Source organism: Corvus moneduloides, chromosome 3 (genome assembly GCF_009650955.1).
Source record: "Corvus moneduloides isolate bCorMon1 chromosome 3, bCorMon1.pri, whole genome shotgun sequence".
Taxonomy (NCBI): Eukaryota; Metazoa; Chordata; class Aves; order Passeriformes; family Corvidae; genus Corvus; species Corvus moneduloides.
Window position 1 is genome coordinate 113,156,030 of NC_045478.1, and position 23,878 is coordinate 113,179,907.

General features: G+C 41.2%; 1 protein-coding gene across 1 annotated transcript; it reads right to left on the bottom strand.

The window, feature by feature from the left end:
- Positions 1-15,075: 15,075 nt before the first annotated feature.
- On the bottom strand, positions 15,076-23,875 carry CNRIP1 (cannabinoid receptor interacting protein 1). The gene is made up of 3 exons (XM_032103617.1): positions 23,593-23,875; positions 22,770-22,914; positions 15,076-18,194 (listed from the first exon to the last, which is right to left on the bottom strand). Exons 1-3 carry the CDS (start codon positions 23,769-23,771, stop codon positions 18,030-18,032), a joined length of 489 nt encoding a protein of 162 aa, XP_031959508.1. The 5' UTR covers positions 23,772-23,875; the 3' UTR covers positions 15,076-18,029.
- Between the last annotated feature and the right edge of the window lie 3 nt (positions 23,876-23,878).

Here is a 23,878-nt window from a genome sequence, read left to right on the forward strand (position 1 = left end):
AGCGAACTTAGCCAAAGTGCCCCTCCCTGTCCACCTCTGTTCGCTCCCAGCATCTCAGAGTTGCCTTTGCCTGATGACTCATCATCAGGCAGTGAGGCAGAGGAGGTTCTGGCCCCAGGTCGTCAGGCGACTGTACCCGGACGGCGAAGGAAAAGGCTGTGCCAGTCTTGCCCCTGGACCTTTCAGGACCGCATGGTAACAGTGCGTCCGACCCACTACAGTTGCTTCTTAGAGTCAGTTAAGATGCGAGCTTTGGAGGAGGGTGACTGGAGGTTATTGGAAACACTTGGAATGCCAACTAGATTTGAGGATTCTGGGGGTAATCAGGAAGCTGTTACAATCCATCCACAGGCTGTGCCAGAAGTTCAGGATGGTAGTGACTCCCCAAAAGGGGAGATCCAAGCTTTCCCAGTGTATAAGGCTCTCCCAAATTCAGGAAAGCGTGATAAGCATGAGGTGATTGCTTGGAAGGTTGCCCAGGACCTGCAATCCAAGGTGGCACAACATGGGCTAGGTTCTGCTGAGGTTATGCAGATAATAAGGGTGATAAATACAGATTTGCTTGCTCCATTTGATATCAGACACTTAGGTCAAATTCTATTTCAACCTGTACAATTTACAGTTTTTGAGACAACCTGGAGAAAGGTGGCCAAGAAGACTGCATTAGCAAATTTGCAGCTCCCTGCTGCCGATCCTAGACGGACAGCAGGAATGGATGCTTTGATGGGGACTGGTCCCTTCTCTGATCCCAGCCTACAGGGTAACTTGTCCTCTAGTGTCCTGCAGCAAACTCAACAGGTCAGCATGGCTGCCCTGTTGAAAACCATAGAGTTGTCTGCGCCTAGAAAGCGATATACTGAAATAGTTCAAGGGAAATCAGAGTCATTCCTTTCTTTTGTAGAGAAAGTTGCTGCTTGAGAATGACGGGTTAAGACAGATGTTGTTAAGGCAGTTAGTGAGAGATAACACAAACAAGGAGTGCAGAAAAATCATAGATGCCTTACCAGGGGATCCTGAGGTAACAGACACGGTCGAAGCCTGCGCTAAGGTGGGATCTGGGAACCAGAGAAGGTCTGCTTTGGCTGCGTTCCTGCAGCCTGTTCACGCATCTTCTGATAGTGAACCAAAGCAACCAAAACAGGCAAAAAAACAGAAGCGGCCTAAGCCAAGCCAAAAAGAGAACGCAGCGATCCCCCAGTGCAAGAGGTGTGGCAGGCCAGGGCATTGCTTGGACTATTGTAGATCCCAGACTCATGCCGATGGTCGGCCATTGTCGGGAAACTTCCGCCAGGGTGCAAGGAGGGGGAATTGCTCTCCGATGCAGTCTCTCTCCCAGACAGTGGCACAGGTACAGGCACTGGCCTACCCAGCCACCCTAGAGACGGCACCCAGAGATCAGACGGTTTTGACGTCCAAACCTCAGCCGCAGTCGTCTTAGACTCTAGCGGTATTTATAAGGTTCCCTTGGATGCATATGGACCCTTAGCCCAGGGATCCAGTGCAATGCTGGTGGGAAAACCTGACGTTGCCCATCAAGGAATCTTAGTGCACTCAGGAGTTATTGGCGCTGACTTTAAAGGTCAGATTTGCGCTATGGTCTCCACGCAAAAACCCCGTCACCATTCCTGAAAAGACCTGCATGGCTAAATTAGTGCCTTTTAAGTCTTGTGTCCCCAGGATAGAACAACCAACTCACGAAGATAACGGCAGTGGATCTACGGGACTTCCGCAGGCCTTCTGGACTGCAGACATCTCTGACCAAAGGCCACAGATGACGTGTACCCTGATCCTGCCGAACGCCCGTCCATCCTGGACTCAGCTTTGAGGTTTGATTGATACGGGTGCTGATGTAACGATCATCTCCCTCTGCGTGGCCTCCCTCATGGCCTTTAGCCCCGGTGGGATCGGCCATCACAGGATTAGGAGGATCCACACAGAGCTATTTAAGCGAACGGCCTGTGGTGGTGAGGGACGCAGAGGGAGACATAGCTACAATTATGCCTTATGTTGCTACCACTTCCCTTAACCTTTGGGGACAGGACATGTTGGCAGCTTGGGGGGTACGGATTGGAACAAATTTTTAGCAGGGGTCACTGTGTGTAAGGGCGCACAGTATCCTACACTGCCTTTGTGGTTGTTGATTAACACACCAATCCAAGTCAGACTCTGCTCAGTTAGTTGAATTAAGGGCTCTTATCATGGCTTTTCAATGATTCTCACAGGAACCTTTGAATTTGGTTACTGAAGCCAACTAGAAAAAGCTTAGTATACAATTAATCACCTTACAGTACCACAAAATTCAAATAATCCTGTTATTCTGAATCATTTTCTCTCATTGCAGTCTGCAGGTGAGACACAACTGCCCAGGCAAAAGTCTGGGTACGGAATTTACTCACTAACCAGTGGGAAGGCCCGCATGAGCTTATCGTTTGGGGTCGTGGGTATGCTTGTGTTTTCACAGATACTGGAGTACGGTGGCTACCTTCAAAATGCGTTCGCCCTGACCTACGGCAGCAGAGGCAGAACAGGCAACCTCCAAATGATGACCAGAACGCCAACCATCCAAATGGCGACCAGAATGTAGATCATCAGCCTAATGACTCTTCTGAGGATGACCAGGATGTCGACCATCAGGCAGATGGTCCTTCTACAAGCAGAGACTGGGATGGTCCTTCCACAAGCAGAGACTGAACTTTAAATTTCTTGTTATGGAGTCAGATAGTTAAAGCCTTAAGGACATATTTAGAATTAATAACTGATGTAAATCTCTATTTAGGATTAACAGTAGAGTTGTTCTCTTATCAAACAAAAAGGGGGAATTGTAGATACAAAAATGCTGCTAGCGAGGATTTTCTTGCTATTTTGTAAGTCCGTGAGAGACTTTTCTCTCTCACAGAAGAGGTAGCAGAGTATGTAAACAACAAAGCCACCTGCAACCTTGAAAAGTCTTGTTTATAGTATAGTAGAAAAATATTTTGACAATGGATGTTTTAGGATTTTAGCCAATCACCCCAAGGGGTGGCTGATCCTTTGTCCAATTAGACTATGAACAAAAAAGTCTATAAAAGAGTTTGTAAAATAATTAAATCAATCTTGCTGCACAATTCCTGCCTGCTGGATCTTCTCTCCTCCTCCTCCCTGTGGGCTGCGGGACACGGTGATACACCCTAGGGCCCAGGCCTGCAGTAACAGAAACCAAATTTCTTTATTTCTGGTACTGTAAATGTTTTTTTCCCCTTTTCTGAAAAGTTGATTTTGAAACTGGTGTTTGGGGGTATGGTTGTACTAGCTTTGTGAGGTGTTGCAAATACATGTGCAAAAGTTCACAGAACACTATCAGAAATGGAGATGTAATTGAGTTTTGGTGTGACTCAGTATGGGTTGTGTGTTCTCAAATCTTAGGGAACCTGGGTGGGGTCTGAAACCTTTTTCTCACACCTGGAGTCAGTTCTTTTTTCTACTGTTAATTTTTGCTGATCTATTTTTGTTTTAGTATTATTTCTCTTTATAGACATAATTAAAAGTAATTTGAAATAATTCCCATTCTTATTGTGGTGGATTTACCCTGGCTGAACACCAGGTGCCCACCAAAACTCTTATAGCCCTCCTTAGCTGGACAGGGGAGAGAAAAATATAACCAAAGGCTCATGGGTTGAGATAAGGGCAGAAAGAGATCACTCACCAGTTACTGCCATGGCAAAAAAACCTCAGCTTGGGGAAACCAATTTAATTTATTAGGAATTAAATCAGATTGGGATGATGAGAAACAAAAAACAAATCTTAAAACACCTTCCCACACACACTCCCTTTTTCCAGGCTTAACTTTACTCACAAATTCCCAAGATGCAGGCACTTTTGCCATCTCCTGCTCTTATTTGTTGTACTCAAAGTATTGAAAATAAGAACACTTTTGTGTCCATTGCTATTTCACAGATATATATTACTCAGAAACAGCAGTGCATCACATAGACTGTTGGAAATCTCTTTTACTAGACAGGTGAAATACCTTAAAAGAAAGCCATTTTGCATTGTAAAACTTTTTAAATGATTGAATGACTTTGGTAAAGCCGAATGAATGTTGCAATAATATCCAGGGTTCGTATGAGTATTTCATACTCCATGGAAGTGAGCTTCCAAAACAATGTGTTGACTTTGCTTCTGAGCTGGAGGTGCTGTAGTTGCCCAAGTTCAAGTTTCACCTTTGAAGAGAAATCTTAACTGAAGCAGAAGAGTCCTCATAACTGTTGTTTTTCTGTGATTGCTTCTTTTATCTGTTCTGCCAAGCTACTCATGCCATCTGGAGACTGTGGTTCAATGCTTCAGTCAAAATCCTGGTATGCCTCCTATGCAAGAGTAGCACAAAAAAGAACCATACTGGGATAAAAGATCTGGTTCAGGTTTAAGTAGATATGTAGTATAGGAAGGATTGTACCCTACAGTTTCTTTTTGCTAATTTGGAATAAGAAAAAGTTGAGGCCAATAAAACCTTAGAGAGCCAAATGATTATTTTAACCCTTCATCTTGTTAGAAAGTAATTCTTTGAATTTTAAAAAATCACACGATGTTTATCACTTATGTCTGTGAGCCATAGTAATTTTACAGGTATGATAGAGAGGTGAGTAGTTTATAATATTACTTAGTTATATACAGTCTTAGTTATGAAATACTACTTACCCAACTCTTTAAATCAAAACAGGTTTTGCAGGAAAAATTTTGTCACAAAATTTCTGCCTTCTAGATAAAACAAATTAAGCATCCCAAAAGTCCAGTTAACTCTTTGTGTGTGTATATATTTCATTTTTGCTAGATATGCTTGGAAAGGAAAAAGTTTTTTGGTTCAAGTTTTAGTTGGCATGTGTTTTTCCAGTCTTTATTTGAAAAGTAATTTTTGAATGATCTTTAATATTAGGTAATGCTTTAAATAATAAGGGACAATTTTCCTTTTTCAGAATGCTCCAATTTTTTTCTGTTTCTTACAGCTTCTAATGTTCTTTTTTCTTTCAAGTCAAGTAAAGCAGGTAGATGCCTAGCAACTCTGAAATTCAAACTATATATCTAGATATCTACCTTTGGTTAAAATATTGTGGATCAGTTTATAATAATGAATATTGGAACTGTAGTGAAACCAAGTAATTCTTGTTTCCCAGACAAGTTCTAATTACCTACCTTATACTCTGTCCTTCGCCTTTTTATCTTAGAGCAAAATTGACTCCAGCACTTTGAGTTTCACAGTTGCAGTTTCAAGTTGTAAGACAGTGGTATTTTTCAGAATCTTTAAAAGCTCCATAATTTCTTTTCAAATACAGAAAACAAACAAACAAAACCAACCAAAACCCCTACCTAAAGAAATAGAACAGGAGTCATGGAATGAATGTAATTATTGACATGCTGTCATTTTAAGATAAAAGTCCTACTGGGAAACTTGATGTCAAATTCACTTTAAGTTCGTGCACTCCCAGTAATTCAAGTGAGTGCTGATACACAGTGTTGCTCAGTAAAGATTTTTACTTGATTTAAGCAGATTTTCGAAGATGATCTTGGCTACCTTTCAAAATGTATCACTGAGGATGCTTTTTAATCTGCTTTCTGTCTCCAAGCTTTATCAGTATTCACACTGAACTTTGAAAATACTGTTCGGACATTTCATTGTATGAGACATCAGCAACAGATGTAATTATGATGAAAAGGAACAGCTAAGGTGGGTTTACACAGCTGTCCCTTCTCCCTCTGGGACTTACTAATGTTAAACAAGATTCTGGTTGCCCTGCAGTCTTTTTTCAAACGGTGCTATCTGGTCTGTATAGTTTCTTTCTTTTTTTTTTTTTACATTTACCATATAGCATGGTAATTTTGCAGGGTTATTTACTTGTGAATAGGAACAGTTTTGTTCTGAAAAACTACCCCGAGCATAGAGTGTGATCTGATGTGGTCTGCAGATTGCAGATATTTTAGATAAGGCTTTGATTAATGAAAATTTAACACTACAAAGTTATCAATCAGAGCTGGCTTTTCTGACTTGACATTTAGCCTTCTGTGGAACTGACCGTGGCTTGCAGCTGAATCTGTCTTTACTAGGTGTTGATTATGTGTAAGCCAGAACACAGCCTGCATGATTATACCATAGGTGGCTATGAAATAGTAGCAAGTATTGAAGACAAGGAAGATTTGTAGTATTTTTTTCACTTATCACTTTAGAAGGAGGAAGGGTTCTGAGCAGCATGTAAGACCTTTGGAGCAGAAACTGTATTTTGTCTAATCCTTTCTACCCCATTTTGCTCCACAGGGCTTTGATCTGGAATTAGATCTGTGTGTATATATCTGTGTATATATATAGCAGTTGCTTACTCCTGGCAGAACAGTTTCTTGAAGTTCCTGCAAACCTGGAAACAGGATGAGTGGGGTATCTCTAGTTCTCTGAGTGTGCAAACCCATAATACACTCTTCAACACAGAAAATTATATCGAGATTTAATACTTATCACATGCAAAATATGTTTACCCTGATATTTTGAAGTCACTACTACAACAGGCCTCAAGGAATCCCTGTCCTCTTTGTGTGCATGTGATATTCCCACTGAAAATGATAAGAGTTAGCTATACACATGAGGAGGAGGATATACCCATGGGACTAAACTTAGCAGGGAGTACGAAATTCTCTCTTCTCTAAAACTGTGAGGACAGTTTAAGCATTACTCTTACCTCTGCACTTTGTGGTATTTTTGCTAAGGAAACCGTAGTGGAAGTAGCAGCTGGGAAACGTGATAATAGCACAGTGTTACCTTGATGGAAATTGCAGCTCAGAGCTGTAGGTCAAATGTGGTACAGAACCTTGAATGATGGAAGTGAGCTGTTTTTCTGGACAAAGCAGCCATTAAGGCTCACCCTGGTAAAAGCTGACTGTCACTTAATGGCTTAATAAATAGCTGACCAAAGACAGGATTACATCTTTTTGTGTTAAGATGTATTTTCAAGTTCAGGTATCATTTTCAGTTGTTAGGCCAGATGTTAAGGTCTTCGTATTATTGTGATTTATTGTTCCTCACCTACTACTATCTGGATAGCTGACACTTTTGGCCACTTAAGTGACATTTGTATACATCAGATATATCTGGATGTTGTAAACGAGGCTAAGACTTTTGAAAAGAAAAGCCAACTCGTTTATTTATTAACAGCCGAGAGCGGGAACCCAGGATAAGCCCAGGCTCCACGCGACAAGCCAGAATAAAACAACACACACACAAAAAAAGACAGTGAGACCCACTGGGTGCTCCCTTGGACCCCAACTTCTGCAGGGGGGCACCTGGTCGCTTTTAAAGTCTTTGGTACCACCGGATTGGTGCGTTTCTTAATCCTCGTGCTGATTGGTCCCTTTCCTGTTCGCTGGTTGGTCTATACCTCCGTGCATTCCTAACCAATCATTTCCAAATAAGTCCACTTCATTGGTTGGCTCGTTCTCCAATCACAGTCTAGGGCGTCGTCCTCATCCCTTGTACCCTATGAGGCAATGTGCTGGAAGGTTCCGTCTATTAAACCCATTGGGTCCTTGTTATACCCTCATCCAGTGGTTACACTCCAGTATTACACCCATACAGTCTCGCAATCTCTCTTCAGTTAACATGCCCATTTATTCAACTTTTAACTCTCCTCTTTTATATCCCATCCAAACAGTAATAACCAACACCCCGAAACTGATTCATTTACATCCTAACAGTAACAATCAACACCCCGAAACTGATCCATTTATTATATGGACATAAATGGTGTTGGACTTGATGTGCTCAGGTTTTTCCACTACAGAACTAATTGCATTAGGGGATAGTAATAGTGTGGCATAAACAAGGGTGCAAATATGGTGTCCTGGGGTGACTGTATGATACTGTATTCCCTATCATCTTCCCTATGCCAGACGTGAATCCCATGACTTTCTGTGCCTTTAAACTGAGGCGGAGAGCGAACTTTTCACAGCAGTTTGTGTTCAAGGACACAGAGACACACTCCTCTGCGTGCTTCTACGGCGGCAAGAGCGGGGGAAGCACCCTTCCTTTTTCTTTTCCGAGTTTTTCGGCTTTTTCTCAGGAGAGAGACACAGTTAAAATTCTTTGGTGTTTAGCCGGCTCGCTATCTGAGGCAAGAACTTTTCCTTGGACTGTTCTGGTCCGGTCCGGATCACCAGCACCGGGAGGCCCACGCTGCGGCCTGAAGGGGCCACACCCCAGCTCCGGAGAGAGAACAGCCACACTTACAGAAGGACTTTGAATTTTATCAGGTTCTCTCCACAGCGAGAGGTTTTATTATTTAGCATTATTCTATTCCCGTGTGTTTGTTAAATAAATAGGGTTTTTTCCTTCACTTTCCTCTGAGGAAATTCTTTTTCCCCGAACCTGGTGGGGGAGGGGCGGCTGTAACCTGCCTTCTATCAGAGGATACTTTCCTCCAAATTTGTCTCAAACCGGCACATATGGTTTAGCTTATAAATGCTTGATCGTTTTTTTATTCACTTTTTTGAATCTTCTTTGCTGACCCTGTGTGCAAGCTGTCAGCCATGGGGCACTCCAGCATGTTTAGAGCTTCTACACGTTTCCAAATTGAGAACTGCGAGAGTGTCACCTTAGCAAGAGAAAAGCTCCCTCCTGTGGAAGAGGTGAACCTCTGCTGCGACAAGGAGCAACCATAAGGGCATCACACCGTGATTTAAAATTAGCAGGAAAAAGGGTTAGAAGCACTGTGGGAGTTTGCAAATACTGGAATGCAAAACCCCGCTCTCGGTTATTTTTGTCTCAAAGTAAATTTTTAATATTTTGTATGACTTATTTTTAAAATGTATCTGAGTTATAACTGTTTGCTGTAAGTAAAAATGGATAGTTTAAATAATATAATGCGGCCACAGAGGACTCTGTAGTGTTAAAAGGATCTAAAGCAGCTGATATTTTTACAGATTTTGCTTTCTGTAGCTCTTTGCTGAAAAACCCTAGTATTTTGACATTTCTCTGAATTCGAGTTTGTACAGCTTACTTAAATTTTTTTTTCTTTTTCCTTTTTTTTCAAGTTTGATAATGTGTTCTGTATATCTTGAAGATCTGTATTAAAATTATTTTGAATCTTGCTGTGATTGGTGGTCCTTGGTAGAAGGCTCTGCTGAGCTCAAAGCCCTGTGTGACTTGGAAAATAAAGCTGCATAGAAAGCATAAAAATGAAATTGTGATGGAGGGGCTGGAACTACAACTTGGTATCAATTCCTGCTAGAAACAGAATTTTTACCTTTGAGCTGCATATGATTCATGCTTGTGATCTAAAGGTGGAAGGCTCTACCTCATTAGCAGATTAGCAAAACCCTGAAGCATGTACCTCCATAAATGCTAATGTTATCCCCTGAGAATGAAATACTTTTGGGGAGGGAGTGAGATGGATCTTTAGTATGACAGTGGAGTTTTAAATTTTACCAATTCCAATTTACTACCAGCTAAAGAAGACTGCGACAGCACAGAGCGCTCTGACCCACTGCAGAAAAATGCTGTGTTGAGATTGGGTATTGGGATCCTGTCCACTGGCAAAATGGTAAGTTGTCATCTTGTTCAGAGATAGCTAGGTTCTAGCTTGTGGCACACAGCAGCAGAACTTTGGCTACAAAAGCATGAGATCAGCGATGGTATGTAATGGTGAAGTGAGATTTGGTTCTGTGTTTAGAAATGTTATGGTGTACCTGCTTGATTAGAGTTTGGATTTATCTTCGAAGTAGGGAATAGTTGCTCTGTTAAGGAAGTATTATCCTCGTTTATAAGAACTGTGAAGGTGTTACAGTTTGGGTGAATAGTCGTTATGATTGTGCCTGTCAAGAAATGCAAGCTCCCGAACTTGTGGACAAGTAAAAATTCTCATGAGGCTGCATGAAACAAAAGCTCAAGTCAGGGTTATGAGAGAAATGTTGGCAGAAGTGCCTTATCAGTGAGGTTCAGTGCTGTGTGAGCTCCCTGGACCTCTCTGATCTCCTTCTGGACCACAGGTGCCAGTTTGGATTAAAAGAAAATCAGCAATAGCAAAGGGGAGTCCTTTTCACATATAAGTACTTGCACTGGGTTCTGCAAGACTGGTGTGTTTGTGGGGGAGAAGTGGTCTATGCAGTTCGAATGGGGATGGGGAGGCTTTTACATGTGGCTTATAGCATACTAATGGCTCCTAAGATTGAAAGTTCCTTCCTGATACGTATGAGTCACCATGCCTGGAGGAATTTAAGATGTGTGGATGTGGCACTTGGGGACATGGTTCAGCAGTGCACTTGGCAGAGTTAACAATTGGACTCGATGATCTTTTTTACAACCTAACCAATTCTATGGTTCTATATTTCCTCTTAGTAGCTCCATTAGTGATTGGCTGGAGTATTTCTGATTATTGCTTTTTTCCCTATGGCAATTTTTGTCTGGTTTCTTAAGAAATTGAAGCTTGTGTCGAGCACACTTTGTCTTGCTCTTCTCCTTCCTCTGCACCCCTCCACCCCCAATATTAAAAGTTTTTCATGAAAATCAAAAGGGGCTGAGGGCCTCTACTGAGTTGCTTTAGTTATATGAAATTACAAATCCGAACAGAGCACACTGGATGAAATTAGTGTCCATAATGATAGAGGGGCTGCATCATGAGTTGAACTGAATGTTATAACACCAGGTAATCCACAGGAGATGGACAGGAAATTACTCTCTATAAGTCCCATGGTTCATCATGATACACTACAGAGAACAAAAGTAAAATAAAAGTTTTATTGTTTTTAGTATTCACATGGCAGTGATTTCTGCACAGCAACTGTGACCTGGAAGAAATGGCTTTAAATCTCTGAATCCTCAGCAGTTAATTTTCTTCTGCTGGAGCTGTGGGAATTGAAATAATGATAAAAATACAGAGAACACTTACCAGAGCTGGACATTTACTCTTGCCTATAATCACTAATGATTTGTACCTGTTCACTTTAAATGAACAAGTTTGAAAACTTGGACTATGGATTAAAAAGAATTTCAGATATATGTTCTGGTGTTTTTGAAGTGATTTAAAGCACTGGTTTGTATCACCTATTGCAGATTGCACTAAAGCCTTGTCTTCCTCCAGGAATTCTGCATTAAAGGGGCTACACAACAGGTTAACTCAGACCTGGTCTGAGATTTGACAGTCGCCTACTTTTTTTCACTGCATCCTAAAGACCATTATCTCATTTAATTTTTTATTTCTATGAGATTTTAATAAAAGGCCAAGAGGTAAGAAGGAGATGGGCTAAAACTGATTGCACCCTTTTTTCTCCTCAACTGAAATTCTTTGCTATATAGTGTAAATCCAGCTTGAATGTTGTTCAGCAACATGAGCAACATGCTTGATTTGGCTGAGCTGTGCCAACTTCTCCCTGGAGTACTTCTTGTCTTGAAGGAGTGCTGCTCCACAGGGTATTGATGTACTCAGTTGCTATGCCCTCTGTATTGGAGGTATAAGGGCTTCCTTGCTCATTCCATACAATGGAATATAGTGCTGCTTCTCCCACCCTCTTGGATTATTACATTAAAAGTTACTGACTGACTGGGGGTCTTATATTTTGTATATAGCCACTTACTCCAGAGCCTTCAAGGAAAATGAGTAATGATTGAACAGCAACTGCTGAGAGAAAAGAAAGACTTCTCTGTCCATTACTGATGAAAGATGAGAGAGGTAACATTAGGGGATGTAGATAAGCAATGACAGGATGTGATACCTGAGAAGTTTGAGATTAGTATGAAATCTGTGGAAAGTTACTGACACTGAGCTTAAAGCTACTTACCAATAAAAACCACGGGGAGTTCAGTAGGAGATTTTTGAGGTTAGGAACAGTCTTTCTAGCAGAACTGGAAAGAAGTATTAAAGGGGACTGAGATGGAGACTACCAAAAGAGATTTTTTGGGAGTTCTCTGGTATTGTTATACTTTCATACGGAGACTACTAGTGACTGTTTCCCCCAGTGCCTGTGGGTCAAGAGCACACTCTGAGATTCTCCTGTCTCCTTCTCGTACCATGACTCCAAGCCCATGCCCCTCCAATGTTTTCCCTTTAGATATCTGGATGGAAGCCAGTGTCTCAGATAAGGCATGGTTCCTCATGGATTTACAGAATGGAGTGTCAGGAAAAACTTGCATACTTAGCTGTCCTAGTCATGGTTCTCCAAGAATAAAGGCTATAGGCACACTGCAAGATGGCAAATAATCTCCCTTTCTTGTGCTGTTTGGATCATCTCTCAGTTCTGGAGCTAAGTACACGTCAGCATTCCTTCTTTGCTTGCTTATTTGTGCCTGAGGGCTGCTGCTGACATTGCAAGGCTGAAGCAGAAAGAAGTCAAAATTCATAGCTGCTTTTATTAAAAGAAAAAAAAAAAACCCTGCAAGAAAATTTTCAGCTCTGTAAATTCATTGTATAACTGATTCTGTACCTGTTTCCAGGTGCAAAATTTTAGTTCTTGCTCCCTGGAGAAAAATACATTTTCTAAGATAGGGTAAATGATCTGTAGAAGAAATCTTTTCACTGCATTTAAAACAAACAACCTCCCTGAAAGTGTTTCCTCAACTTCTTTAGTTCTACTTAATCTGTATTAAAATATTTAGGTCTAAATTCTTACAGTTCTGTTTTAAGCAAGGGCAGTTCATTCACATTTTAGCGTATTAGGGCAAATCTGTCTCTCATATTTACTTCATATGTTTTGGTGGAACTTTGTACCAGGAGTGCATTTGGTACTTTTGTTTTCTTAACCATCTACCTCCCACCCACCTTAACAGTAGCAAAGTTCAGTGTAAACATTGTGAATTTAAAAATGAGGTGACCAGCACATTTATATCTGGCTATTACCTTGTCCTGATACACAAAATGTTGCCAGACTTGAACAGAGTAGATGCATGATACCTTTTTGTTTGTTTGTTTTAATGCTTTTTAAATCTTTGGAGGGTAGTCATATAACATCCATCCCAGAACAGGGATGACTGCAGTTGTATTTTCATACCCTGGTGTTTCCTACATTTTGTCAGCTTGCCTGTAGCATAGTATTTAGGCAGAGATGTCTCAGAAGTGAGAATTAAAAATTACACAGTTAATTAAAAAAATCCCAACAATCAACAAATAAAAAAAGCACCAACTCTAGTTATTCTATGTGCAGAATTGACCACAGCTTGTTCTCTCCAGTAAGTCTGAAATGTGGAAGTACCTTAGGTGAATCTCTTGGCATACCAACTTAGTGAGCAGGAGAGATTCATTCATCACAGTCAGAAAAGAGTGTGTGTTGTGATATTGCACTACTGCCACTTGTTTGCAGACCCTCTGAGGTTCACATTAAACTCAGAGAGATTCAGTTCAAACTTCTGAGAACATTTGGTCCCTGTAGCACATACAGTATAGTTTCATGTGGATACTACTGACCGTGTTGTCACTTGTCCTTTCTGTGCTGAGAATGAGCAGAAGGTCCAGCTAACCACCAGCACAGTTATGTGGTTCTTGCCTTCATCATCCACTGATAGTTTATCATTTCTTCGCCCACAATTGTTCAAAGGCTGCAGATCCTAGATAGGACCAGGCTGTTCCACACTATTGGGATAAAGGGAGTAGGAGTGCCTGTTCTCTGGGGGAGGGAAACTCAGGTGTTACAGATAGCATGCAAAGCACTTGTACATGGATGGCAGCATCGAGACTCAAGTTTGTGTGAGTGAGGACAAACAGAATATCAGAGCCTTACACTTGGTCAATGCAGACATGCTGCTATGAACTTTTTTTTAAATTCAATATTTTTTAGCATAAAAATTGATGGAGAGACGGTCATTGCTTTTAAGCCATGTCTCCAATGGAGATCTGTTTGTGTCTATGTGCTCATAGTGCAATTCACTGTGGGTCAAAAGATTACAAACTCCAGTAACTGCAGTGGGAGGACTCACAAAACCTTACGGTAGAGACAGAAAAGTGATACAGAGAGAACTGGTTTGTCTCTTCCTAGCTTGATGCAGCCTTGTCTTCCTAAGACTGAAAGCCAAGGCTCACAGGGATTTGAAGCCTTAAATCCTGGTATCAGGGAGAGGGGGAAAAGGAAGAAGTCCAAGGAATGCTGGTGAAAGCTGCCAAGCATGCAGTGGGCAGGAGTGCATCTCTCCTGGCCAAAGGTCTGGATTAGCTGCACTAAGGGGACTTTGCAAGTCATTGCTTGTGAGCTTTGCAGAGCTAAGGGAAAACATGAATGTTGTAAGACTCGTTATACTGCTGCTTTGTGCTTCAGGGCTGACGTAGCTATTAAGGCAATGCTCGCTGCTTTGAATTTTGAAAGTCACAGCATTTGTTTCAGATCTCAGAAAGAGGTTAGCATTTACAGTGTGCCACATCCTTATTTAATCAAAGCTTTGCATGGAGACTTCAGAAGAATGGAACACATAGCACATACATCAAAATTTTACATAGGATGTGAGGGCAGTGCTCTTAACCAAGTGGAAAAGAACCTCTGCTGGCATGCAAGAGCCTTGTATTACAAAACTTACACCTTCATTGTATAGAAGTTCTGTTCACATCTTTTATACAGAGAATTTTATAAATGAGGTCTTCTGATTCTTTGCTAGTCTGGAATCAGTAAGGGTCACTGCATCTGCAAACCAATAGACAGAGCTTCAGCTGAAGCCAGTAAAACCTCTTTACCACGTGAAAGTAGTGCATGGAGATTTGATGTGTATCATTTCTGTTTCATATACAGTCAGATGGTAGGAGATACTAAAGCCTGTAGTAGCTGCAGTAAACACAAAGCCTTGTGCAAAATCTAATGATATAATACAAGCCCTATGCAGGATCACAACTGTAATAATTGTGACTAACAGCTTGCTTTTGAATCCTGTAACTCAGCAGTATCATAGTGCTAACTGCTACCTCTAAATATAGATGAAAAAGTGACACAAAGATTTGGAATGTTTGTTTCAATTTTTCTTATGAAAATGACAGCTGGACACTTCATGAGAAAAATCTTCAAGTCTCTCATTTATAAAACCTCCAGCTATGAGTGCTTTGTGGTTTCAGCTGGATCGACACATTGTCAGCATTTTCTGACATATATATTTAGTCCTAGTGTATTGTGTACTGAATTACGGAGTTCTGTATAAAAATGAAAATATTAATTAGAAAAAGCTGTGTAAAGAACAAACCTGTCTGGAGATTAAATGCTGCTGATTGAATAATGCATCAAACTGTCACAGCAACAGTTTTGTAGTGACTCAAGTTCTATGAATATTCAACAGAGTTATCCTGGATGAAAGAAATTCAAAACATTACTTTCCAGGAAACTGCTGAAATCTTGGGTCTCCTTTAATAGGAGCAAATGTTTACTTTGTTAGCAAAGCACTTGATGAGCAAGGGGAAGTTGATGGGACTATTTGCTTTACATGTGTGGAGTATCAGAGCTGGTGGTATGGATACGCAATCAAGACCACATGAATAGTCTTCTATTTAAGAAACACAAATCATTTAAGAATGTAAATCACATTTCTGTATGCTTAAACCTCACCCAGGTGAGAAGGATATAAGAGCTGATAAATTCCATTTACACATTCCCCAGAGAAGTGAACCAATTTTCATTCTTTCTATCCCTGCTGCTGTCTGTGAAAGGGGTGCTGCAATCCTGGGCAGCAATGTTCAGTCTTAGGATATGGGACCTGTACGACACAGTTCTTCTGCTGTTCTCTCCTTCCTTTTAAAAGCAACTCACTCCATCTGCAGCCTCTTTCTTGAGCATCCTCTGAACTGAATTGCTACAGGACCTGCTAGGTTGTAAGAAAAGAGATGCCCTATTTGGCATTAATGTGGATATGAGAATTTGCCTTGGGAAGGGTATACTTCCAGCTGGCTGATAATAACAACCCTCCTGTGCCAGGATCAGCTGTATTTATTCATTGCAGCATTTCTTAAATGCTGGAGAGCAATTGACTGTGAGTCTTACATGTTTTTTACTAGGACAGAAGTTTGTGCATTTATGTGTCACATGTATTTCTTGCCAGTGTGCCAGTGTACATGTGTTCATATGTACAAACAAAATAAACCAAAGTATGCCAATTGTTGCAGAATAAAATCACTTTTCTAGTAATGTAGAGACAGAACTGATTCACAGCTGGAAGTCCAGAATCATTAAAGCATGTCGTCTGGAAACTTCTGCTAAAATGCTGGCAATAGCACTTCTGTCTGAAGTGCAGATTTCAATTTCGTCAGTTTTTTCATTTTGAAGAATTATTTCTAGGAAAAATATAGGAAAGAAGTTAATGCAGAAGATTATTTCTAGAATTTCATTTCAGTAAAATTTGCCTGTATAATGTTGCTTAGAGTGGAGATGCAACTGGCTAGCTCACCATTCCAGTGGTGTATTACATCAGTGCCACTGTCAGTTCTTTTGGCTGTAGAAATCTGCAAGGCAACTAGAAAAGCCTTTTGATTAGTAATTCAGTGGAAGAAAATATTTCTTTGCTAATTCAGCTCTGTCCTAAATCTTTACTTTGCACACTATATTACTGGAACTGCATATTAATATGCTCTACTGAGTGTTATCACATTAACCATCTGCATTTTAGCACAATGGATCTGTGCTTCCTAGAAACAGTAGCTTTGGGTGAAGAACATTGGACATTGGACATTGGACAGCATTCTCAGAAAGCACTGGCTACATAACCTCTGCTGTCTGCTTCTCTAAAACCACTGCCTTTTTTAATACAGTGTTTTCAGCTCATTTAGATGGCCATAGTAGAGAAGAAATCATTTAAGTCTTTTATTACAAAGATCAAAAGTCATGTTTACCATTTACATACACAATTTACAAACTATTCACAAAGGGAATAAGAGAATGCAAGAACTGACAGTTTACTTCAACCCAAGCTGGGGACGGGACAAGTGTAATTGTTTCCTTGCTTCTGTGTCTTTACTGAAATAAAAGATAAGTCTGTTTTGTGTTGCCTGTTTGTGTTAAACACTGATCTAGTGTTTATGTAGCACCTTTAGTTATAACTATGCAAATGCTTACATGCTTATCTTTATTTGAAAGAGTAAAGTGCATGTATAAACATGCACTGGGATCTGTACCCTTCACACTACTGAATGTTTGTTGGTCAGAAATCTTGTCAATTAACACAGTGGTCAGGCTTGAAAATGTTGATTTGTAGAATTTAACTGATTTCAGCAATGTGCCATTAAAAGAAAAATGGAGTTTAATATCAGAACTCTTACTCTAAGAAATAAATTAAGTATGACAGCTGTATCTCTAAAGGATACGATATGATCTTAAGATAGGTCTTAGCCATGTTGTTAGATGTCTTTGATAACACAACTGATTTATTGCTCTTCCTTCATCATGTTTTATACCATTTCCTAATGCTATTTCAAAGACTGGGAAACTTAACAACAAAGAATCCTATTTTGAGAGATCTGGTAAATTAGCAAACTTCACAGAATATCTTACAGAACTTAACAAAAAGGACAATGAGTTCCCAAATCCCTTGGTATGAAAGCACAATACCAACAGTGCATTAGCTGCCATTTAGCTAAATCTACAAATAACCACATTTTTAATTTTTTGCTGTCCACTGGGAGGACGGTACAACAAAATGCTTGAAAGAACACACTGATTTAAGAGCAAACACAAATGTAAATACAGAAATCACCAATGTGATGTTAATCCAAATTCTAAGCAATGAAGCAAAACACTTCACGAAAGTTGTTACATCTAGTCAGAATAATCCAAATACTTACAACAGTATTATGATGATATGACTTCCTACCCAGCTATCAGCTATCCTTTACCATGAACCTTTCATTTTTCTCAGGGTGACAGATAAAGAATGTTGCAGATGCCATGGTAAACTTAAAATACAGTAATAGGCAAATATTTTAGTGGCACCACCTGTATATACAAGGTAGTTGTTGGAACCTTGTGGACAAAGGATTGTTACAGTATGCCTTTGTTAAGGCTTCTTGCTGGTTTAAAAAGGTAGATTTTTCTATAGGGAGATTGTCCAGCAGTATTGGTTTCCCATCTCTTCAGTGGAAGGTCTCTTTATTGATCCACATGAGACTGCGTGTTTCATTTGGTTTGCATTCGTACTCAATACTGCCAAAGCTGTTTCCCCATTGGCAATGATCCCGTTTGTGGTAGTTGTAGAATTTGACTTGCCAGACTGTCTCAAAAACACCAATGTCATTAAACTGTGAAGAAGAGGGAATACCAGTGTTAGTGAGCTGATTATTTTGTTGGTTTCTCTCTCATCCTGAGAAATAACACTTGTGAAACTGCAGAATGTAAAACACCTGGTATAAGGATGATTGTTCCTCAGATCAATAAATCAAAGATCTGTAAAACCTGCTCCAGCAATCATAAAGTCTTTTATGCATAGCCATGCATAAAACGTGAAGGATCAGATTCTGCATGTACTGTCCTCCTGCACTCACATCTGGGATAGGCGAGGGAGTAAAAATATTCAAGTTGCCATATGGATAAATGTTACTAACAACAAAAATCAAAGCCATAATCTTTCTTAAGATGACACAGCTTGTATATACTGCATATCATGTACCACTAATCTGCAGTGATACAGACCATCACTTTACCTTTATACCATACCTACAGGCTGCAGCTGGGATGGGAAGAATCTTCTTTTGCTCAGTCTGAAACCTTTAATGTATCTGCATTTTGGAGTCTTGTGTTTGCAGTGAGATGTGCTGCTCTTGTACCACTTACTCCCTCCCTGGGATTCTATTCCACATTTTAAATGAGACTTAAGCAAGAGAAGTTCTTTGTGCACATCTGTAATTGCTAGTTGGACTGTGATAGTGCAGCTGAGTAATAGGAGCTACTAAAGAGATAATCAGCATGTTTAGCAGATAAGCGTCTAATACAGTGAAGTAGTGAGACATTGACTTTAAATTGTCTGTGCATTCAGCTTTGAAGTGAATAAGACTATGGCTATAGTAAGTTCTGTAAAATGAAGGGGTTTATTTTCTTTAAGCCATTGCTAGACACCTGTAAAACATCAGAAAAACCTCAGTGAGGCTTTCAAGGATAAATTCTGATTTCAGTTTTAATGGTAATGGAAAATTTGAGTTCTTGTGCCTTGAGACATTGCAGAGAATCTGAAGTGTGGGTGTGAAGCCTGTACATATTGCCATTGGTCCCAGTAGTACGGCCTGTTGATTGTGTTATGTTGTTAGAAGATACTAGATAGTGAATTTAGTGCTACTGAACGGCACCATTGTTCAGTATTTTTTCCTTTTAAGTATTTCCGTCACTCACTTCAATGACAGCTTCTTCACTTGACTGTTTTCCATTCCTATCATGTGCCTGGGAGCTGATCTTTGGTCATCTGCCTGCTATAATCACACCTGCAAAGTCAGTATGAAAGCCCTTTTACAGAGAAATTGTTCCTGATTTACAAGCAGAGTCTTCTGTATCCAGATTTTTCAGGAGGACACATTTGTTGTTGTTTTTTTTAGATTCAAGATGTGGTTTGTAAGCTGCTGCTGTGTAACAGACATTAAACCTTCCCTCAGCCCTCTGTGGTAAGTTAAATTTAGTCTTGTCAATAGCAGAAGTTGCTGTGTGCTTAAGTGGAGGGGTTTTATTCAACTCCAGTTACAAGTGTTACCTTAAAGGAGTAACTGAAATATTTCTGCCACTTCCTTTGACTAAAAAAGAATCAGATGTACAGGCTATTTTATCTCTCTCAGCAACTAAAATCTTAAGTAAGGGCTTTTTTTAATCTATCATCTTTGATAGTAGTCCTGATACACTCATAATGCAAGATAGTAAAGGTTTAGCACATTGGGTATTACTGTGCACAGTCCACAAAACTTGTCAGAGAGGAGCATCAGCCACCCTCAGTGTGGAAACTGAGGAAGAAACAGCATTTCTAATAACATTCGTAGAAGGTGATATGACACAAGAGCAGTATTTCATTTCATTAATGTATGAAGGATCTGAATTTCAAAAAGACAGATGAAGAAAGTAAATTTAATCTTCCTTCAATGACCCAGTTTGCTGAGCTACCCTGAGTAGTTTGACTGCTGTGGGTTTCCAGTAGAAGGAAAAAATTAATTGCAGAGCTTTTCTACTACCATGTGCCTCCCCCAGCCCAGTACTTAGCACATGCAGAAGCTCTATGGCGTAATAAATATTCTGCATTCTTAGAGCTCTCCTGAATTCCCAAGGTTCCTGCAGCTGGATCCTGGCTACTCCACTGAGCTTGTATATCAGCATCCCCAGGAAGGAAGAATGGCCCTACTCTTGCAGGTCAGGCTTCAGGTTAACTGTATTTCCCTGTCTGCTCTTCTCTGTCATCTGCTGCTATAGGAGTAAATAGTTATTTAATCACTCCATCTAAATTTGCATGCTGAGGTGATTTGATAGCTATTTATTCCTGGTAATAGAGTTCTAGCTTCTTTATTCAATCATAGATTAGTCTGATCAAGAATAAAATGAGGCCCAAAGACAGGCTTCTAACTTAGTTTACACCATTTTCCAGACAGTTCAGCAGTTTCTGGATAGTGGGCATGATTGACCTATCAGGTAACAGAAACAAATAATCAGATTCTGGAATTCAGAAACAGGATTGCTGTTTAACATGTATAAACTCTGGCTGTCATGGATCAGATGTCTAAGGCAGCAACATAAAGAATTATTTGTTTAAAGTTTCAAAGCAGATAGGAAAAAATTTCTTATGGATCTTTACGGACCTTCAGTTATTCAGGCACTAGATTGGCAGTATCAAACTAGTTTTTGATTACTGGACTGACCTCACAATCTATTTCTAATGTGAATTCAGTTTTTATGCCTTAAATAGTGTCCTTACCACCACAGGATGCATCAGGATTCTGTCTGTTCTAGAAAAGGAAGTGGAGGCAGAAGTTCCTCATAGTTGAAGGAAATAGGAAAATTTAAAGCTGTTTGCAATAAGCTCAGTTTTGAAGATTCAGGAAGTAGGTGTTCAAAGCAGTTTTCAGACTGAGGTATCTGAGGCTTGTTCCCTAAATCTGTTACAGCTCTGCTTAGCTAAGCAGCTAAATGATGAGTCAAACATGTAAATCCATGTTGAGTTGCCTATGTTTAATACTTAAAAGTATCAATTGTGGGTATCTAAGTCTGTACTGATGAACCTATCTATCAAGATCAGTTCCTAAAAGGAATTGAGGACCTGCTTAATGCTTGAAAATCCTATTAGCTTCATGGTTAATATCCCAGGATCTGATCTGTAAAAGCAACTCTTTGGGCAAATATTGTGGCTACTCATTCTGATGCTGCAACAAACCATGTCAGAGCTTGTACCTGAAAATCAGATCCTCCTTACATTTCATTTGTGATTTGACTTGGTTTTCTCCAAAGGAAAAGTTAAACTTCTAGATTTTCAGAGTTCACATCAGTGCTGCACTTAAGGGTAAAGGTGACCAGCAAAATAGGGATACCTTAGTCAAAGCAGATGTTTTTTTGGGAATGCTGTCCTTTCTCCTCCTGGTACAAGGTGAAATATAATTACAGTGCTCAACAGTGGCATCCAGCAGCTGTGTTCAGCTCGTTGTGAAATAATACTGTGTTTGGTTTTCCTGGGTGTTAAAAGGAGGTGACTGTATCTAAAAGTGATTAACGTAATACTCCATATTAGTCTTATTAACCTAAGATTATGAAATAGTAATGTGATGTGGGTCTCCAAAATTAAGTCAGGCACACTGTAATTATTAGAAACACCAAATGGAGATGTTACAGTTCTCATTCAGAAGGGGATTACTATGCTAAACTATGATCCCAGAAAAAAAATACTGAAGATCAATATGAAATCTTGTGTGCAGTAAGCAAATGTCATAGAATGCTGAAATCTGGTGGGCTTGTATAAGCTGGAAAAGACTCTTAAGAGAGCTTCAGATGAAGATGGCTTACTGCCCTGATTCCTTTTTTTGGTACAGAGGACATGGAGTAAACAGCAGGAATCCCTCACAACTATAATTAAGGAGAAGAAAAAAAACAAACCGCCAAAATAAAACAAAACAAATCTCCCCCTGCACACTGAGCATACCACACAAAGAGTGCTGTGGAAATCTGCCTGCTGCTCTTCCTCTCTTCTGTCAGCTCTGCTGCCTTGTGGGCCGGAGCTTTTGTCATCTCACTTTGGGGCCATGGAACCTCTCTTTAAGACAGGGGTGAGGAGCCACTTAAATAAGAACTTAGGTTTGTGGATGCAGATAATGGATGCATATGGGAAAAGAGAGAAGACAGCCTTGGGGGGCTGTTCTCATGCATGCTTTTAGTCTCTGGCAGGTCCTCAGGCATCCTGAAGGTGACAGATGGAAGGGGAGAGCAGTCACCTTGTGCTTGGGGCATGCTCTGCGCCAAAAAAAATGGTGCTGCCAGGCAAAAGAGGGGTCCCTGTATGCCAAGGGATTGGATTCCTAACCAAGAACCTCGGTGGGAGCTGCCTGATATATACAGTATGTCCTGTAGAAGAGGTGGGAGGTTCAGCTAAAAATTCTTTCTGCTGCAGCACCCCAAAGGGTTTTTCAGGTGTCTAGAAAACCTCCTGCTTCTTCCCAGCCCATGCTGTTTTCTCGGGAGAGAAGGAAGCAGGACGTGTATTCTCCAGCTATGCTTTGGCCAGCGGCCTTACTGACACAAAGCAAAGAGGAAGGCAGCAGTTGTGATCAGACTTTGCCCTGGAATATTTCACCACACTCTCTCTGGGAGTCAACCCCCTGCTGCCCTCCCTTGTCCTCTCATGCCAGGCTTGGAGAGCCACGTACCTGCATGTTGACTTGGATAGGCTGTCTCTCCCCACTTTTGGTATGGGGCACCCCTTCTGTATCGTAGATCCCTGTGTAAGAGGCCACTTGTGCATCCCGTGATTTTTCTTCCAGTGGGACATTGACACCCCCGATGCCCATAGTCCTGCAAAAAGACAAGATCCATCCTTTCAGCCCTGAATTCCCCCTTTCCTGGCAGTTTGGAGCCAGTATGTGGGTTTGCAGCCTGGCAGCCTCTGTGCTAGGGAAAAGCTTCAGGGATTTTAGCAGACCTGCATGTGCTGCTGACTCATTGGGGCTCCTGAAATATGTCAGGGCTCTGTAGTCATCCAGGGAAGGAGTAGCAAGGAGAGGCAGGAGGGGTCTGATTTCAAATGGCTGGGGAGAGGTTAGTCGAATCTCTTTTGCAGGGCTGCCCCTCCACCCAGAGCTGGTTCCCCATCTGGTCCCAGTCTCTGCTTTGCCACGCTGCAGCCAGGCTTGGCACTGTGTAGGAGGGGCTTCTTCCTCCAGCGAAAACCGCGGGGAAGGAGGGAGAAAAGGAGCTGGGCTTCAAAAGGCTCCGGGAGAAGGTGGGGAGGGAGCGGAAAGGCAGCGAATCCCAAATGTGGCCTCCCTCTCGAGCCAGCCAGGCGGAGCACTGGGAACAGCTGGCCAGGGACCCAGAAACGAGGCCACCAAAGTAAAAGGGCGGGGAGGGAGAAATCACGGAAACCCCGCGCTGTCAGCCTGCCAGGAAAAAACATTAAACGTCTAAAAATAAAGCAGCGGGGAGGGAGGGGAGGGCCGGGGCAGCCACCCTGAGGAGGACGGTCGCACTTACGTAGCCTGGACGGTGCCGGGTCGGAGGGACACCTCGATCTTGTACTTGGCCCCGGTCAGCAGCTTGATGGTGCGGTTCTGGCCGAAGCGCTGCCCGTCCACCTTGAAATACACGGCCCCGTCGTTGGGCTGGATTTTGAGGGAGACGCTGATTTTCACGAGGCCGGGGATGTCGCCCATCGCTTGCGGCCGGGGGGGACTTACGGGCTCTGCGAGCGTCTCGCCCCCTCCGTGGAAAAGCGGCTGGCTGGGAGCGAGGGAGAGGAAGAGGAGGAGGGAGAAGGAAG